This window comes from Porites lutea, chromosome 3 (genome assembly GCF_958299795.1).
Source record: "Porites lutea chromosome 3, jaPorLute2.1, whole genome shotgun sequence".
NCBI classification, from domain to species: Eukaryota; Metazoa; Cnidaria; class Anthozoa; order Scleractinia; family Poritidae; genus Porites; species Porites lutea.
In genome coordinates, this window is record NC_133203.1 from 4,357,062 (window position 1) to 4,377,524 (window position 20,463).

Here is a 20,463-nt window from a genome sequence, read left to right on the forward strand (position 1 = left end):
GGCTGACATTCAAATCATGCCAACGTAGGAAAACAATTGTTCCATGTTCCAGGTGAGAGTATTGATAAATACTCTTGTAAATTCAAAGGTATTTTTGCCTTCATCTTCAAGGACATTTTCGCTTAAAATGTCTCATCCTTCACTTTTCGTTTCTGCAATGAAATTATCAAATTGTCAGTATACTGTCCAGGGAAGAATCAAAGGGTGTAAGACCGGTGCAGGTAAGTCGGAAAACATTGTTTATATATTCCTGTGCATATGCCGCAGTAGTAGAAAAAGCGCATGTCAACGTTTTCTTCTTTTGTGATTAAAGATTCCAAAAACGCCCGCTCACTCAGTTGTCAATGAGTTGCAAATAATTAAGCGATGGATTCGCAATGCAATAAACGCAAGCTATAACAGAATCGTCGCATACACGACTTGTAATTTTGAATTTCCCGAAAAATTAGGTCCCACCAGTGAGTGCGTGGGGGAAACAACAGTAGAAATTCCATACTGATGACGTTTCAATACTCAGATCTGGGTAGTGCTTCCTGATTGGTCGTGCCTCGGGTGAAATTTGCGTCAACCAATCAAGCACTATAGTACCCAGCAAACCCAGCAGATCTAGGGCAAACATCCGAGGCCGGAGATTAGCAAAACAACAACTTTCCACGTGCATCACGCTTTTTCGTGCATTTTCGTTGCCATCGATGCACGACTACAGCTTGAAACTACTAATTTCGCGTCAGTTTACGCAGGACGTGAACGCTGACAAGACAACGGTTTTACTCCTCTTTTTATGAACTTAGATAGAACCTTTCAGAATTCAACTCCAGAAAAACTCGCCAACATTTTACAAACTGAAGCCGAAGGTAAAAGAACAGCGTTGAAGTTTAAAACAGCGCGAACTCATTTTTTAAGTGAAGGTTGTTGTGTCTTAGCTGCCGCTTTGATCCTGCAGATTAAAACCGTAGAAGCTAGAGGAAGAGAAATTGTTGGAGGAAAGACTTACATCTATGGACAGAGTGGAAAAATGGTAAGAGCAGTTTGCGTCTTTTCCTTCCGTTAGTTATTATCATTTGTCGATAGAGTAATGTGGTTTTCGTTGTTGTATTATATGACACGGTTTTGAAACGAGTTTCTAACCAGCCAACACTTCTGTTCATTTTTATTTCGGCTCAACGTTTCTTTCGTTGGCTTTTCTAAATTTAATTTCTCAGTGATGTACATATACTATGATATCAAAGCTGTAACTGATACCATCTGATTGATCGTTTCCTAGCTGGAATGTCGTTGATCCATGCCTGTCGATGTTGGTCAGCTCTTTTAAGCCTCTCGCTATATTTTCTTTGTGTAGTGGTTTCTGCAAAAAAAGGGAAAATATATATATATATATATATATATATATATATATATATATATATATACACATATAGATTTAAGTTTCAAACATGTCTGAAATACGTAAGGTTAATTGTCCCAAGTGAAATAATGAAGTTGAACCGAAAAAATTGATGCGAAATTCTCTTTTCCCGCACACCACATTTTGGGTAAATTCGTTTTGAAACTGTCGCCTTTACTCGCTGGAATTTTTTATTGCTTATGCAACTTCAAGACAATGAAAAATTCCAGCGGGCATTTAAAATGCACTGCAAATTTCACGATGCAATTAATGCAATTGTTTTCCCCTGAAAACTCACCCACAAAGGATTTGTTTTCAGTTACTCAAAAGACGTTTGTTAGTCCCAAGAGAAACTGAAAACAATGCACTTTTGCGGGGAACACAAATTGCACTATTGATTCTTACATAGAACATAGACAACAATGCACCTTGTTTCCCCCGTCAGAATTTTGTACAGCCATTTTTTTCGATTTCTCTCGGGACGACTGTAACACCCTGGGGAAATCAGAGTTGTAATAGCTGAGCTCCACGCCCGGCGCTTCGGCGGAGCCCCATAGCTAAGGAAATGTGGTAATCTACCCATCCGAGAAAATTTGGTAATCACGTGACCGTACACCGAGCGAGCGACCGTCCGTCCGTCCGCACCACAGGCATACCAATGTAAAATAACTCAATCAACAGGTATGGCAACCCAAATGCAACTCAAGGTTTTATTTGGAAGGAAATCACATGGCCGCCCGGACTTTTAGAAGAAAAAACAACAACAAAGTCGTGTCTTTTTCGGCGTTATTTTTTATGCTTACACTAACGTGGACAACAGAGAAAGAGCTAAGGCGAGTTATCGAAAACAAAGGAGACGAATTTCGTAGGAAGAAAAACATGAAAATTCATAGCGGCGGTGAGAAAATGAGCAATGCTAGCGGCCGGCAAGGTGAAAATGAGCGGCAATGAAAAATAAAAGCGAACATGAACACAGGAAACAAAATATTGGGTAAGCACATACGACAATATATTCCTCCATAAAAATAATGTGTAACTAGGAAGTTTGACGTTTTAGTCGTAGAAATCAGTGTTGTAGTCGTGCAAAACAACGGCAAGGGAAAGACAAAAAAGCGTGCTGCACGTGCAAATTTGTTTTTTGCTAATTAGAAGAAAAAGTGTGCTGCAACTGCAATTTCTTTTTTTGCTGATTAGATCTATTAGTCTTAAAGCCATTTTCATTGTCGTCCCCGTTTAGCATTACACGATTTGATTTTTTTTGTTTACAGTTATTATTAACTGTTAAATTTCTTTTAGCCCTGGCTAAATCTATATATTATAATTTGTTTACCCACAGAGCACTTAGAAGTTCTTATGAACTCGTTGAAACGTGTCCGGGCGTTGCAGATCGAATCGGAATTTGCTAAGTGTTGGTTTTTAGGGTGAGGGGAAAACCGGAGCACCCGGAGAAAAACTTCTAGCTCTCGGAGAAAGGGAGAGAACCTGTCCAACAACAAACAAACGTTGTTAGAAACCATGGTGAGACAAAATTTGGGGGGTAAATGAGGTGCATTCTGGTCTATGTGAAAATGGTGAATGCTGCGAATAAATCCACCCTTAGAATTCTGTGACGCAATTGATTTTAAATACTGTTTCAAACGATTGATTGATGTCATTATGATTCAAAATGGTGACGCGCGGGAAATTCAAAGCGAAAATAGCCTAAATATCAAGTCCAGTTTTTGGTACATTTAAAATGTCTTTCCAGATCTGGTCTGCAAAGAAATTTTAAATATAACAAAACAAAGTCTTAGGCTTCGGCTTCGACTTTGGTTCAAATTATCACAAAGCTATAGGCCTGTCCTCTTTGCGCTCACTTTAGGAACGTCACGTGGTATTTCAGGGGCCAAACAAGTGATAAAATTTGCCAAGACGAGTATTTGCGGTCACGTTTTTATATTCTATCAAAACGAGAAGACGATTTAATAGTCATGCAAAATGTACAGTTCGAGTTTCGACAAGATTCACATCATTATTGTTTGCTGTGAGGACATCAGAAGAGGTAACAATGATCACTTCCAACCATAACTTGATATTATAAACAAACTCGATCTGCACTGGCAACGTTTTTCACTTGTTTCCCACCTGACAGCCCTGAGAAACCGCGTGACATTTCTTTAATTACATCCAACTTGCTTCAACCAATCAAAAGCACTACTCAGGTCTACGTAGAGTCACACCATCAGTATGGCCGGTATTTCTGCGCTCGGTCCTCGGAGGTCATTTCTTGGGGAAACCGGCGGTGGCCTCGCAAAATGTCGGCAGCATTTTTCTCAGGCAATACTCGGAAAATATCCTAAAGCTTACCTGCGTCTTAATCATTTCGTCAGTCTCTTTCTCGGATTCGTCTTCTTCCTCCTTTTGATCTTCTGCTTGAGATTCCTGTTCGGATTCTTCAAGAGCACCAGAAACATTAAAAAGCAGCGTGGTTGATTCATCACAGGATTTTTCATCCTCTGAGACATTTTCTTGAGTTGCACTGGCTGCTGCGATATCTTCAACATTGTTGTCGGGCGCGTAGTTTTCGTGTCGATTTATGGGCTGGAAAAAAAGATACGTAATGAAAATACGTTTAAGGCAAGTGAGCAAACACTGACGTTAAAAGGTGAAGTAAAACGGAAATGGTATTACAGACTAAAAGGGACGAAGATTAAAGACGAAGGATTACGCGCGCTACACATCATCGACGCTTCTTGACACAGGAATTAATGCTGTAAAAAAAAAGAGTTTCAAACCAATATAAACGCAAGAACATCCTTAAGCTGTGTGAGGTAGAGATAAAACTGATGAAAGTTCAATCTGATCGGAATATAAAACCCTTAATTGTTGAGGAAGCGTACTTGGTCATTCTTTTCCCACGTGCAACATGCGTGATCGCAGGTAGATAGCCGTCGTCATTCTCGACTTGTACTTTTGCGTCTTCATAAAATTCGCGTTGAGAAACGATTCGTTGTACCTTTCAAACTTTTTTTCATTATGCTGGAGCCAGCGGGACACCCTAATCGGTGGAAATTCGCCTTCCAAGAGGAGATAACACACGCAGGGTACAGTATTGAGAAAAGAATATCCTTCCTTCCATTCTTCGGAAGGTAAGTTCAGACTCGCATGTGACAAATATCCATCCATTAGCCATCCCCTAATGCACCTATCAATGTCATGCCGGCGGGGTGGGGGGAGGCAGGGCATGGGGTGGGGATTTGATTGTCTTTGTTGGCCCTGGGGTAGGGCATTTGACTGATCTTGTTCTCCCAGTGGAGGGGATATTTGAATCTTTTTTCGCTCGACGTGGAGGTATATTTGACTGCCGACTCGGACGAAAAAGACTGATACCGAACACATGTTTCCCGCCTCCACGCTTCACGCATGCGCCGTACGGTCTGGAAACATCTGGAAATCATGGAGGCCAACAGGAACAAGCGAAAGCTGAGTGGATTTCACTGTTTTGACTTCAAATTTCGTTTGTTTTAGCATGTTTTTGATCAATTGAACCTCTTAAGATACTTTGGTATCAAAGTAAACGGAAGTAAAGAGAAACCAAGTCGATTCTTGCAAGTACAATTGATCTGTATAAAGCTTGTAAAACTGACTTTCTTTGTACCCTTTACTAAGAATGGTATATTTTAACTTACAAAATGTGGACTTTCTCCTGAAAGGTTTCTGTATTCTACGCAGTGTAACACGGATTATGGTTAAAACGTATAATTGCAGCTGTAACAGGAACATGTATCTTTGGTGATGCAGCAACGTTTATAAGTAAAGATTGCAGAGTTTTATTTGGAGATAGTTTCATTGTGCCTTTCTTGGGTTCTGCCTTGGGATATTTGATAGCAATGTGCAGCCCGGGGTGGGGAAATTTGGTTGCATTTGACTGGAATGATTTGCCCGTGGGCAGGGAATTTGACGGCAAATTTTTGAAAAATGTCAAATACCCACCCCATGCCCTGCCTCCCCCCCCCCCCCCACCCCCCCGCCGGCTTTACATTGATAGGTGCATAAGTTTAGTAACGCATCGCATGACCTTTGTGGAGTGGAATTTTTATTGGTTCAATATGAGTTAAGAAGCAAATTTTTCAATTACAAGCTCCTACCTCTACCGGTTCGTCGTTGTCGTCCTTAGAAAGCTGAACGTCCATTTCTAACTCGTTAGTCCTCTCCAAGACAAATGTTTTTTTCTTTTTAGCTTTGCGGCAGACAAATATGAGCGCTGCCGCCAGTGATATCACAAGAACTGCTCCAAGGCAAGCAAGTACTATGACCAGTGTAGGGGTCTCTGTCTCAGCTGTGTGACAAAAAGTTTGAGTCAAATCGAATGAGACTCCTTGCAATTACACACATCTTGAAAAACAAATCTAAAAACTGCTTAACACATACTCTTAAACACACTTTATTTATTGCTTTCATCAAACATGTAGAAAGTCTGGCATGCCTGCAGCTAAAAAAGGCGGTGAAAGGTTTTGAAAGCATGACTCTACTAGATGTGTGTGAACGACTTGCTCCATTTCTGTGCCCTTGCTGTTCACACTATATGGAATAGCTGTTGTATACATAACTTAAACCGTATGCATGATAAGCTAATTACCTTCACAACTGTTCTTTCCAGGGCATAAGGTAGTTGTAGCTTCATATCTCTCCTTCCCACCAAGTGGTACATTGTTTATGGAAGGATAAAAATAGATACTTTCCTTTTCAGCGCCTGCGCAGCTCAACACAAACTCATCACCAGTTCCGTGATTCCTTATGGTCGTGGTACACTTTAGGAAGGTCATTTGTTGTGGTTTGTTCCTCGGCGCGTACCGAACTAATACCCTTGTCAGCTTCTTGTTTCCTCTCTCGAGAACTTTAATGGGATTTCCAAAGCGATCTCTGAGTACTACCACGAATGCAAACGATCCTTTTGCAGTAGTGTTTGTTTTCACGTCTTTTACCGAACTTTTCATAGCGTCTATCGGATCTGAAACGCAAAACACTAGACCGTTTTAAGACCTCTTTTAAGTTAAGTCCCTTCTCCTACCTCGTAAGTAAAATTACAATACAACCTTTTTATATTTTATGTACGAATATGTAATTTTGAGCTGGCGCTAAGCCAGGGCCCAGTTGTTCGAAGGCCAGTTAGCACGAGAGTTAAACTTTAATCCGGCTTTCTTTTTGTCCTTTTTCTTTTTTTCAAAAGCATCTATTCCTTTTGAGCGCATCCAATTATCAAATTGTAGGCGAAAAGAATTAAAGTGAATTTGCTTTTTAACCCTGGGTTATCCTAACCCAGCTTTGAATAGCCTGGTCCAGACGTGAACGTTCTTATTTTGGGTTTGAAGTACATGTACATGTATATGTGATGCATGTGAAACCACCACCTTGAAAGCTTATGCTCCTTCGCTTTTTTCATAATTAACAAATATAGTGATATGTATCGGCTGACAACACAGACGTAACAAACATGAACAAGGGTGGGTGGATGGGGGTGGTGCTACTTGAGTGGCTTTCTAATCGCCCCTATCGATGCCGGTTCATCAAAGATTACTCACACTGTATAAGAATCTTCCTGTCAGCCCACTCCACCAGTCTGTTACTGAGAGTCAAGCCAACCCGAAGCCGTGTATTGGGTGAAAATTCAGGGACATAGCACGAGATAACAGAATCCTTACAGATCCCCTGCTGGGTCTTTTTCGTTCCGTTTGCGGTCTGAAACCGGACGAAATACTGTAACCAATCTTGACAGGAAATACCGCTGACTGTTAAGTGGATGTTTTGAGCCGGTGAAACTAATGAAGGGGTAACGTTTGCTACTTTGAACGGTTCTGAAAAACAAAAGCAAAAAAAAAAAAACTTCTTAAAACATACGACGTTGAAACTTCCATAAATTTTCTAATTACACGTTTTACGGAGGAAATGTTGTATGTGTTCCTGTTCACGTTTTTTTTTTTTCGCAGCCACTCATTTTCACCTTGGTGGACGCTAGCATTTCTTCTCATCGCCGCTATAGAAATGTCTATAAAATTGGTCTCTTTTGTTTTTTATCTCTCTCTCCAGCTCTTTCTCTGTTATCCACGCCAATGTAGAAAGTCGAAAGAAAGAATCGGTTTTGTTGTTGTTGTTTTTTTTTTTCTAATAGTCCTGGTGGCTATGCGTTTTACCGTCGAAACGCGTGGGTGCTTGAAATGCAAAATTTCACCCCGGCTTACATGAAGCGGTGGACGTACGGACGATTTTCTCAGAACCAACGTTTCTTGGATGTATAGGTAGCTAAATTTTCTTACTCAAGGTGCGTCGGGAGCGCCAGAACTCCGCTAATACTGACATAAACTTAGCCTGAGAAAAAAGCCGACATTTCGCGACATTTCATCACCGGTTTCCACACGAAATGACGACGGAAATTCCATACTGATGACGCGTCACTATTCGGATTTGGCTAGTGCTTCTTACTTAGACTTTACTAACCGTGCAAATAGAGCGGCTTTTTAGTTTTAATTAATTGTCCATCAACATCAAGAAAAAGAGGCACTCTGTCGGTATTTCTCATTGGTGGCGTCTCGCAGAAAATAAAACCATCCTCTTTCCTAGCCGGCACAGAAATGTCTTTGAATCTACATTGAAGAGTGGTATTTGACGCCACATTCAGTTCCACACTGGTTTTAAGTGTTAGTGTTGTAATAGCTCTTATGGGAACAACTGCTGGCTGAAATGCTTGAATTTCCAGGGAGGAAGCTAGATAGAGGAAAAAATGCATATTTAAAATCAATTTTACCCAGTTAGACACAATCAGTACAAAAGCCTTCTGTACTGAAAATGAGGGAAATACTAGGGAAAGTCAAAAATGGTTTTGAAAGCTAACAATCGAGGCAATAACTACGTCTCAATGAAAAACATCCTATCATCAATGCTGTGTGCTTCTTCCTTTTTTATCCTTTTGGCTGAAGGTGTTTTTCAACAGAGCTGATTCCCCTCCCTTTCCGTTAGGTTTTAACGTGCTTTGCAACTAGAGTAATACATTTTTTACGCTCTTAGCGGGCGATTTTAAGTCATAGGCATTTACTGCTTGAACCATGAATAAAAATTCGGTCTTAATTCCAAAAGAGGTCTATTTTAATGGAAAAATAACTCTACTAGTTACGTAGACTCTTCTATAAGCACGGCGTAGTGTTATCCTGGCAAGGTGCAGAACGTACATTGAACCAGCTAAAGATCGATACCGTCAAGGCTTCTTAGCAGCGTGGGCTTAGTTCACTTATCAGCAGCGCATTCTAGCCATAAAAATGCTGTCGATAAGTTGAATCTTTTTCCCAGTAAAACTACTTTAAAAAACAAATTCGATTTAAACCTTATCCATTACGATTGGCGGAACAGACAGGTTAAATTTTAATGAAGACATCTTGCAACTTCGGATCTGTTTTCTAAGAGTCAGCATCTTTCTTTGGGCCAACAAAAATGCAGTGACCACTGGTTTGCGTGGTCCGTAGAGATGATGTTGGCAAAATCAATATTATCCAACGGACTTAAAATACAAAGGTTATAAGACCGACGCATTATTATATTTCGCATTTTAGAAATTCTATTTGTCGCATTTAATTAATTAACTTATTTTTTATCATGATTACATCGGTTTTCAGAAGAGGAAGGTCGATATCTGATTTGGGTTTGTTTCGGAGTCAATCAGTGTTCAAGTTTTACTATTTTACGTAAATTTTCTTTGCTTGTAGCTGCTGTAATATTTCTTCCGTTGATTTACCTCAATGCAACTACGCATGCTCCAATCTACTTTCTTTTGAGATATGTCCCCTAGGCCATGGGTCTGGGAATCACAGAATGATCGCTCAGTGGGTGAAACTCGAGAAACAACTCTCTATTTATTCATAGACGTTCGTACTGTGAGATTCGATTGTGGACGATATTGTTACGACAGCTACCCGGGGCACATATTGATATCTGATTCCAGTTTTCCTCGCGCTTTGTATGTGATATGCTGTGTTTGCTTTTCGTATTTATCAACTCAAACATCAAACATCCTTAATTTGTTTCACAGGGTTATCATTAACAGGGTAGTCCTCCCCGGCTATCAATGGAACGCTCAAATTAAAGCTGAAAGCTTTCGCCAGTAAGCTCTGAGACTCATGCCCATTTTACATGCAAAGTCAAACAATATAACACAAATGTGAAATATGTACTCACATTCCTCTGAGCCGCACAATTTCAAGACCATCACAAAGACGAGGGAAGCTCTCCTCCAACAAAGAATGGATCTTCTTGTTTCAGTCGAAGGCATATTGCATGCTAAAGAATACTCTCTGAAAATGTAGCCAAGCACTACAAACAGCTGTACACAACTTAGCTGGAAATATGAATGTTCAGTGAAACGATTGACTTCCTTCTGCGTATGCAGTATGGCGTGTGATTGCCGCTGGAGTCAATTTGAGATAATGTCAACTCTGGTGAACCGTTTTAGCGTTTCTGGAGCTTTTCTGTGGATAATCGAAATGGGATTTTGAAATAACATATATCACATACGCATGATTAGAAATAACAAAAAGCTAAGTCATGAAATAGCGTAGCGCGCGAATGACGTCAGAGTGACTATTCGATAATGTTAATTTCTGTTTGTTTGTCTGAGTTTCAGGTCTATAATATATATTTCAGGTCTGAATATAGTAACTGCGCGCAGCGCTATCACGTTTCCTGGCTATGGTCGACTGAATACCGAGACGTTCTGAGGCGTTCGTCAGGGAGGAATGATGAGAAATGCGTGAGAGGCTAATTATCGGAGAGAAACGACAGAATTTAGACCCCTTGTTGGTTTCTGAAGAGTCTCGGCTCGAATCTTGGTGGCTTAAGGAAAATGACTCTTTTGGTTTACACACTTTGCTTGGTAAGTTTTATTTAACTATCTATAGCAATACATAATGTTTATAACCTCGACAGGACGCGAAACAGTGAAAGGAAAGCTAGGAAACTGCAGGTGGAGAGCGTAACGCGTCTATCTAATTTTCATTCGAGATGTAGCCCGATAACTACGAAAGGGTAACTCCAAAATCCCGCTTAAGATGAACAGTTACTATATGGTTAGATATTTTAACGCGTGATCAACATCTATATTCTGAAACGCTAAGTGCATGATTTAAGGGCGTTGCCAAAGTCTGGTTTGCTAATCTGACTTCGCGAAGTTTCAAACCGGTGCCCTTTTAGTCTAGAAATTTTTAAGTTGAGTGAACTGCAGCGAAAGAGTGCCTGGTTAAGGCTTACATAACAACTTAATAATAATAATATATAGATTTAGCCAGGGCTAAAAGCGAAGCTCCCGTTAAGAGGGGGGCGTAAGGGTTTGCGGTATTGCGGTATTGGGTTATTTTTGGTGCGGTGTTGCGGTAATTTGTGTTTCAAAGTACGGTATTGCGGTTTTCAGAGTCCAAGCGGGTGCGGTAAGTTTAAATTTTATGTCGCGGTAGGCGGTGAAAAAGTCGTTGCGTCGCGGTGATCTGCTTCTTTTTCATGACAAGAGGATACAAATCCTAAAAGGTCTCCCTAGCTAGCCTGCGTGACCTGCGTGTCTTCCTATAGTTGCACAGTCGAGGATCGTATATTGCGCAAACAGTCCAGACAAATCGTATGGCTTGTAATCTCAGTTAATACTTTATATGATTAACGACATTGACTTTTTTTATCCAATGATACGTAAACATGTCGCGTTGTTTATAACCTCATGGACCTTGTGGAAATAGTCAGCTTGGTTAACCTCCTTAACAATCTTACTGCCACTTTCGTGCCGGTCGTCAAACAATGGCGAGGGATCCAGAGGGTCAACTAAGTGATCAGTCAGATATTCCAGCAAATAGTGAGGTCAGTGAGGTCGTTATAAATTGCGTATGGTCTAAAAATTATTACTCGTCCTTCTCGTTGTGCATGCAGGAATATGGAATGTACTAGTATTCAGTGTGTGCTTAGCCTACGTAGCATGGGGGCCCGGGGGGCGGGGATTCTTCCTTATAAGAGGCTAACGGGGATGTGCCGCTGGATGGGGTCGCATTTCCCATTGGTAACTGCGGGTTCGGTATTCGGCTAAATTGTGATGCGGTATTGCGGTATTCTCGCGCTACCATGTGCGGTACCCCCCTTACGCCCCCCTCCGTTAATAAATTCATAATTTAAATCAAACAATAAACTTGTAATCCACAGATCAGGGACTTTTGAGGCAAAGGCTGAGTGATTTTAGAGAAAAATCAGAATTTGACCGTCCAAGAGTGAAACAAATTTTACATCAAGTTATTTGTACACTGAAAAATAGCAATCATGTTCGATCACAGTAGATTAGGCCTGGAAAACAAATAGACCTATTCGTGTATTGTATTTGCATTAGCTGTAGCATCATAATGTGGCATTCAGCAGTCTCTCCAACATTGCTCCGTTAGAGAGACTATGGATAATTGGACAACCCCGAAATATAATTTTAAGAAACACACGCGCCACGATAATCCTTGGTGGCAGCCAATTTACACGTTGCATTCCTCTGTCTAAAAGAGAGGCCAAAATAAAAATCAGGCCGGATTTTTTGTGTTCGACAAGTTTAGTTTACTAGTAAATCTTGGCGACGAATCTGGTGGCGTGTAAACCAGCCTTTTAAATATACTGTTTCTCATCACGTCTCAAGTAAACAGTACACAGACCTCGGACAGAATTTGTTCTTTTTTGCCCTATTTAAACCTATAATTCTGCAGTTTTTCACAATTTTGCAAGAGAATTTGCACTCATTCAATATCCACGACGATCAAAGCAGGCGCTTCCTTTGCACAACAAATTATAGCATTGAATTATAAAACGTTTTCTGTTAGAAAAATCTGGTCCTATGTGATATGCAGGGTAATAATTATGGGCTTTTAATGAAAACGATAAAAAAAATTCCCAAAATCACTTTTCGGCCAGGCGGACGGGTTCTCACTTTTGACAGGAACCAAATTTGCAGTGCGATTAATAGAGTTACCATTTACGCTTCAACATGATAGAGAAATTGTTATGTTTAGGTTTTATTTCCCTTTATTCATTAAACTGTGTATGATTTTGTTATGTGTAATCTTTAAAAGCGAGTGATATTTACGCGCGGCGTTTTGAGTATTCCTCCATGCGATGTTTATGTTCCACTGGAAACAACCGGTGCAGCGATGAAAATTGCGAGAGGGACTACTAACAATCAATAAAATAAGTTTAATTCGTTGAAACATGTACACAGACAATAATTTTCATTCACGAAGAGAAGTATTGAGAGTAAAGTGTCTCAGAAAATCATGAGTCAGGCAAGCATAAGCTTTTTTATGTTTTAAGCCGGCTTCCCGCTGTTCGCTCTTTTTCAAGATGAACTCGAGGCAAGAAAATCGCTCAGAGCTTTATGTTTACAGCCAAAATCATAACTAAATAATCTTCGGAACCTTTTCTTTGAATTTGCGGGTCAAAAAATGTCTAAAGGCTTTTTAAACCTGATACTATTGTAGGTTAGATCATTGCTCGTGTTTTAACTTAAGCCGCATAAACCATACGCTCGACTTCTGGAAACCCCCCCAAAAAAACACATCAAAAACAATAATGGCTCAGGCTTACCAGTCGAGATGCTGCTTCTGAAGGTCATCAATTGTCCCAGAATCGTTTGAGACTTTTCAACCCTCTTACGCCTCAAGCAAGGGCAAGTGAGTAAGCTCATTTTTGAAAACGATGCCATCCGAAATCGGATTTCCAATGACTTTGACAAGCGGTGCATTTGTCAACAAAAAGCGCAATAAACAAACCAGCCACGAATTACAGGACAATCTTGATAGCAGCTGTATTTCATTTTGTACACCAAGTGGAAAAAGACAGTTTAAAACATCACAAGATGACACAAAACTCTGTCAGCTCCAGCTATCAGTAAGCAAGTTTCCAGACGCTGCATAAATTTTCCGCATAAACTCACCTGTCAAATTTTGACCAATCAGAACATAAAAATTGGACGTAGTGCGTGATCAACGCGTGACAGTGAGAAAAGTCAAAAGCGATTGCCTTCCCTGCATGTAAATGTAAAGCCGGTTGAATTTTCGTGTCCGAGATCAGTTCGAAATCAACATTTTAAAAGTGCGGCTCATGAAACACGACTTATTTCATATGCATTTAAAAAAAATTGAACTTGAGCCTGCGATCATTTGAAAAGTAGCAACTTGTCAGCGGATACCTTCAAAATATTACTCGAACTCAGAGGGTCGATACCTGAGCCCGCGATACGGTCAGGTGATACTGGTCAGCAGAAACACTGTTTTGACAGCTGTCAATTAATCAAAACATGGATGTACAATATCAGGTTGCAGGCTCCCAAACTAGCTAGAAAGTGTGAGATTAAACATTGGTATGCCTGTGGTGCGGACGGACGGAAGGTCGGGTGGTCGGTGTACAGTCACGTACGAATTTTCTAGGATGGATAGATTTTCTATAAAGCTATGGGGCTTCGAATTGAGCCCGTGATCAAATAAAATATCAGCGCAAAACTTTAAACACTACGTGACCTCAATAGATAGAAAAATGAGCCCGCGATCCACTCAGGTGATGATGGTCAGCGTATTTTCTAGTTTGACAGCTGTCAATTAACCTTCATTAGAAAGGCGAATATATTCGAATTAACAGACTACGAGTGTGAGTAGGACATTTCCGTCCGGCATGTAGTGGAAAATGCCAGATCGTGTACCTGAGCAAACCTGAGCCCTCGTTATTAGTTTTCTGATAGTGTTCTGCACATGTCCCATTTTGACAGCTGTCAATTGACCTTAATTTGGCTTGCCAGTGTAACTTTAAACGACTGTCGGCCAACTGACAGCCTTGCCCGGCGTAGTTTCGTTTTTATGTTGAATTGGTAAGTGTGACATATTATATCAGCTTATATATAGGGGCAAAACGACTGGTCTTTTATCTGAGCCCGCGAGACGGTCATGTGATAATTGTCAGCGGATGTCTGATTTTGACAGCTGTCAATCTAATCATACTCATACGGATGGCTTACATAACTAAGAGGCTAGTCAAGTTGTGCAAGATCTATGGTAACATTTGACATCGGCTTACATGAAGTGTGTGTACGGACGGGCGGGCGTACGCTACGTCATAACCAAATTTTCTCGGATGGATAGTTTACCAAATTTTCTTACCCATGGTGCTCCGCTGCGCGCGCGCTTCGCGCGGGAGCTCCGCTATTCCGCTAATAATACTTATATAGCGCCGATATCAATATTGCTATTTTCATCAGCGCTTAAAAATAAAAATATTAAAAAAATCAAAATAAAATAAAATAACAATAATAATAACAATAATAAGTGCATAAGGTATACATGCAAAAAGTGCATGAACCTACCAAAAAGAGTAAAACAACTATGTATATAGTCATATAGTTAGTAAAACACTACTTTTTTCGCTTCCGATGAACAACAGGATTTCGCATGGAATAGACAACAAACTTAATGAAACTGATAGTGCACAAATTATCGCCTTCTTATATGCAAAAAAACGACCTATGGTTCAATGCCATAAGAGCCCGCTAAAACTAGACCTAGATCCAATTTTTCTGAGTCAAGAGGTGCTTTTCCATGGTACAATCAGCTAAGCTAAACACCGACGAAACAATATTAATTAATGGCTGGCGCAGAATATTTTGGCGAAACCACAGTTCACCCACGTGATGGCTTATGGTGTTCGACGAAACGAAACGAAACAATATTTGACCCTAGAAAGGCATATGGTATTCGACGAAACGAAACGAAACGAAACAATCTTTGACCCTCGAAAAAAGTGACGGTTGGGCAGCACTTTTCTTTTGCAATCCAATCACCGTCGTAATTGTTCTTCTGCAGCTCCTAACAATTTGGACACGATAGCAGTTTTGTTTCGCTAAATACCAACGCCGGAGGCTCAGTAATTTGACGAAGATCTCAAATTCTTTTCATAAAATATGCCCTGTCAGATAAAGCAGACACTGCTACATCAAACGGGGAAAATACACAGCTCCTAATAAACAATTCCTCTTCTTCTTTTTGTTTCGCAAAATATTAAAGAAGGCTCAGTTGGTAATTGACTAAACAATGATCTCAAACTCTTGTTCTGAAGCATGGTCTGTCCTGTAAAGCGAATATTGCCGTGTAAAACAGGGTAAATGTATTTAATTTTGGTCACGATAGTCTTCTTGCTTCGCTAAATACCAACGCCAAGGGCTTAGTTGGTAAATTATGAAAAAATGCGCTCAAATTCTTTTCATAACTGGCCTTGTTCTGAAATAGTGCCCTTTCAGTACAAGCAAACCAAGGAGGGAAAGAAGACTCGTAACCTACTGCTGACAATTCCTAATATATAGATTTAGCCAGGGCTAAAAGCGAAGCTCTCGTAATATTTATAGTTTGTTCAAACAAAATATAAAATCGTGTAATGCTAAGCGGCGAAGGCAACGCCGGAGAACGGTGAAAAAACGACAGTAGGTCTAATTAGCAAAAAGGCATCTTTGCACGTGCAGCACACTTTTTTTGTACATTTCTTTGCCATTGTTTTGCACGACTACAACGTGAAACTTCCAGAAACTTTTTTATGGACGAAATGTCGTACATGTTCTTGTTCACTTTTTTTTCACTGCCGCTCATTTTCTCCTTGCATTGGTGGCCGCTAACATTGTCACCGCCGCTACAAAATTTTCATGTTGTTCTTCGCTCTAGATCTCTGTCGCCCTTTTTCTCGCAGAGTTTCGCTGGCCTGCCGCTTTTTCTCTTTTTCTCTGTCTTTCTCTTGCTCTATATTCCAAATTTGTGGACATGACAATTAATCTAAGCTTAATACTTTAGAAAACACGGATACAGAAACAATTTTCGCTTTCCGGTTTCGTCTTTATTGACTCTTTAGCTGCCTCTGCTTTACAAGACGCGGGTGGCTAAGCGATTTCCCGCAAAAATAACCTCGAGTTGCATTTGAGTTCCCATACCTGTTGATTGAGTTATTTAACATTGGTATGCCTGTGGTGCGGACCAGGGCGGATAAAGGTTGGGCGGTGAAACGAGCGCGTCCGAGCAAAAAGGTGTGATGCAGTGGACTGGGACTCTGCTTAGATATGTCGCTTGTTTTCGACTTCGGTCAGGGATTGCGATGTGGTTTGTCCATTAGACACTGCCGCTGTCACTGAATTATGGCGGCTTGATTTGTTTTCTTGCACTTCTTCCTCGTTCCTTTGTGCTGGTACGCTGTCTCCGAGAGGCAGATGTTGCTATTTTTTGCGGGAGTTTTAGTTGGAGTAGACAAACATCTCTTTCAAAGGGTTTCTCTTATTACTTCCATGACTCTACCACTAAATTATATTTTGGTTCTACTACACGCCAATGTCGATGTTATTCCAAAACAAAAACAACTAAGTACTGTCTAAAACACGAAGGAAAATCTCATCTATGTCATCCATGGCAGAACTAAATGACAGCAGATCGTGTTTCATAACTAGATGACGTTTATTTTATAAATGCGTGCAGCTCGTGCAAGGTGAAATTATGCTAATTTCAATCACCATCATCCTTCTTCTTAATTTTGAAAAAAACATCTCATACCTCTTTCTGTTTCTTCGAAACTTCAAAATTAGTTTCCCCTCAGTTTTTACTGTTTACCTTGTTTTGTTTTAGAGAGAAAAACGGAGAAAAAACCTTACAACTAGCCTCAATAAATTTTGTTTACATCGGCGGTTGCCGGATTTGCGACGCATTGCGCGAATCGCCATGGCTCGTTGCACCCGAGAAGCAAAGTTTGAAGCAATACAACGCCACTATATCAAAATATATCAATCTAACTTTTTGTTATGTTATATAAAATTTATCCCCCTTTAACATATGTAAAAATTGAGGTTAAGAAGTGTTCAGCTTTTGCAAACGAAACGGCGAAAGACGATTAGGTGATATTTAGTGGAAGAAGGAGGTATTCAACACTTACAAATTAAACTCAAATTTTGGCATTACACGACCAACAAGTTTTACTTAAAGGCATACAGACACAAACATATGAAACTGTTTATTGATATTGTTATGAAACGAATTTATCTATTTATCATTGTAGCCTGAAATTACAGAAAGAAAATAGGATTTCCGGTTTGCAAAAAGGAAAATTTCGCCGGCCTTCAAGCGCACCGGGAGCGCTGAAAGAGCGCTCGTGCCAGTCCTACTCCGCATTACACATTAAATGAAGAGCGGAGCGCTCGTTTCACCGCCCAACATTTATCCGCCCTGGTGCGGACGGACGGTCGGGCGTACGGTCACGTGATTACCAAATTTTCTCGGATGAGTAGATTACCACATTTTCTTACCCATGGTGCTCCGCTGCGCGCGCTTCGCGCGAGAGGTTCGCTACCATTGTCAGATATTTTAGGAAAACTAAACGCCTTTTTCATGAAATTGGTTAATTATTATTATTAATTATTTTCTGTTTTGCAGCAATCGAAACATCTCTTTTATGCACTAGTCAATTGAAATCCCACCCCCGACCCCCGGGATAGGGCGGGGAAGTAATGCGTCAATGCCGGGGAGTTTTTCTCGCGGTCGTGATGCTTCCTTAGCGGCAACACGCACAAGTTTCCCGCCAAAAGAGATACACGTGACAGGAGATAGAAAGCATCACGCATTCTTCCAGGCAGAACTGGCCAGCAGCTCATCAAAATATAATTAGTATGTCACCGGCGTTCTCCACGATTGAAGTCAGTAGGGCTCACTGTAATCTAAAGCAGTTTAAAACTTACACGATGGGATGAGATGGGTAAAAAGTTTAATTTCAGTTTCGAGTGTTTATATTGTTTACATGAATATGTCATGTACATTGAATTTTTTATTATTGCTAGTGGTTCATTTCACAAGTTACAGATTTCCATTTCGAAAATTAAATTACAGAATTAAACAATTTCAGTACTTGTTTCGTTTCCTTTCATCCAATACCATAAGCCCCACGCGATCACGTACCTGTCAACACCATACGGAAATCACACAATCACACACTTTCGCGGCACTGATAAGACTATCCACAACCACGCATAATCTTCTCACGTTCAACACAAGCGAAATATCATCGAATAATTCGTATAACGCGGAAAAACTCAGCCTACTGGCAAATAAACACCTCTGGACTTTTCTCTTACTCTCGTCTTATTCAAGTTGCCGGATGTAGAGTCACACACGGTCGGCGGGGACCACCTTAGCCTTGTTTTCACACCAGAAAACAAAAGGTCTTGGCCCGGGTCAAAGTTCACCTCCGATTTTGCTCTCACCTAATTCATTTGAGTTCTAAGAGCCTGTTCCCGAGGCCAAAGACTTAGTGGTCACCTTAAAAAGCGAACAATATCGTACCTTTCTGTCTCAGCCCGGATCAGGGTGATTGATCCATTTAGCCAAATGAAACGAGAATACAATACGATATTAGACGATGCAGACTCTGCGAATCGTAATAACTTTGTCCCATCTCAGAGCTTTACATGATGCTCTCCGGGAAACTTTTCTCAAGGTGACCAATATCTAACAATAAACTGCTAAACGGTACCGAAACCAGCATTAGGCGCGCACTGATTTAAAATAACTGTCACTTGTATTAAAGAGAGAATTGTGGGTAGGAAAAAAATGGGAGGGAGGGAGGAAGGGCAAGATAGTAATTCTGTCTACATCTGCTTCTACACAAATCCAGGAGCCGATTCGGCCCCTGACAAATCTCTAACCATAAAACTAGCAAAAAAAAAAAAAAAATAAGCAAACAACACAGTAAACAAGCTGTTAGACAGGAGAAGTTGAGAATAATTACAAAATGTTTCCTGACCCGGTTTTCATAACTCCAGGTAGATTTACGTATCAGGAAATGGTATATTTTACCGACCTGAATTTGCCCATTAACGTTAAAACAATAGACCCTCTGTTCCGGGTGATACCTGCCCAGACCAAGCCGAAGCTTGTTTGAATAACTGAAACCTAAAAAATGCGTACCAGGGGGGTGGGGAGTACTACATTGTGCTGTTAAGAATGAAATTTCACTGGGGTACCGACGGGAGAAGTTGTAACAGTCCGTCCGGAGTAGTCTGCGTTGCTGCCGGCCCAAGCATCGCCTAAACTATTTCTCTATATACAAAAGGTTTAGAGCGCCTGCCACGCAGACAAGTCCGGAGCTGAGAGCAGTGTTTTACTTGATTTGGTTTTTTATCGACATGTTCGTCTACAAATTTGTTTTTGTTTCACGTTCTTAATCTCACATCTATAAGCATCGAGGCAGTGCACTTAACCTTTTTATGTTTAAGTTTTAACCTTTTTTGAGTTTAGAAGTTAAGCTCATTTTTTCACTGATTAGACTGCAAAATAATCCGCAGTGGCTCCCGCAATCATCCTTTTGTCGTCGCCCAAAATGACTGGGTTCATTCCGGATACAAAATAAATCGCGGCACCCAGATAATTTTATGTCGGTCCTTCGCAGCTCTTCGCGCGTTGCTAAGAGCCTTCCTAAAGGGAAAAGAAGAAATTGTTTTGCATTCTGTGCGCTACCGAAATCTATACACTGTATTGCAAGCATTGTTATTACACTGATTATTTCTTTTTTTACATCGGCAAGATGTCCGCACATTACTGTTTTCTGCTTCAGGATCTTTAAAACACATTCAAAAGCATTGAGGTTAAGCCTCAGTATTTTAGGTCGATAGTTTAAGACATTGTTTTGCAGTTTTAGAACTCATTTTTAAACCTTATTTCAAATGTTTATAAAATATACCATGCTAATATATAGATTTAGCCAGGGCTAAAAGCGAAGCTCCCATTAATAAATTTATAGTTTAAATCAAGCAATAAATTTGTAATCCACAAATCAGTTAACTTAAGGGCACATTCATTTGACTTTTGAGGGAAGGGCTAAGTGGTTTTAGAGTGAAACATCTCATATCGGGTTGATAGCCTTATATGTACACCCAAAAATAGCAATCATCTTCAATCACATTCAAGAGCCATAATGGCTCTTGATCACAATAGATTAGGCCTGGAAAACACATTCTCAGAAAACAACTCAGGCTGAATTATTTGCGT

The 20,463-nt window shown here is 40.4% G+C and overlaps 3 protein-coding genes across 4 annotated transcripts in view; 1 reads left to right on the forward strand and 2 right to left on the reverse strand.

Annotated features, from left to right (window-relative positions):
* Positions 1-10,025, reverse strand: part of LOC140930240 (uncharacterized) — an 11,278-nt gene extending 1,253 nt beyond the window's left edge. The window contains exons 1-8 of one of the 2 annotated variants that reach the window (XM_073379913.1): positions 9,587-10,025; positions 7,859-8,125; positions 6,946-7,218; positions 6,003-6,374; positions 5,512-5,702; positions 3,731-3,964; positions 1,243-1,345; positions 1-152 (exon numbers count right to left, since the gene is read on the reverse strand). The exon at positions 1-152 is cut by the window's left edge and continues 972 nt beyond it. In XM_073379913.1, coding sequence (XP_073236014.1) covers positions 133-152; positions 1,243-1,345; positions 3,731-3,964; positions 5,512-5,702; positions 6,003-6,374; positions 6,946-7,218; positions 7,859-8,125; positions 9,587-9,680 — 1,554 coding nt within the window. In that variant the 5' untranslated portion in view covers positions 9,681-10,025 and the 3' untranslated portion in view covers positions 1-132. The remainder of the gene's footprint in view (positions 153-1,242; positions 1,346-3,730; positions 3,965-5,511; positions 5,703-6,002; positions 6,375-6,945; positions 7,219-7,858; positions 8,126-9,586) is intronic. The other variant, XM_073379914.1, reaches the window with a different exon arrangement.
* LOC140930242 (sperm microtubule associated protein 1-like) overlaps positions 1-20,463 on the reverse strand; it is a 182,946-nt gene that overhangs the window by 20,125 nt on the left and 142,358 nt on the right. The window lies entirely within an intron of this gene.
* The window catches only part of LOC140931458 (F-box/LRR-repeat protein 20-like), a 70,313-nt gene that overhangs the window by 14,806 nt on the left and 35,044 nt on the right, over positions 1-20,463 (forward strand). The window lies entirely within an intron of this gene.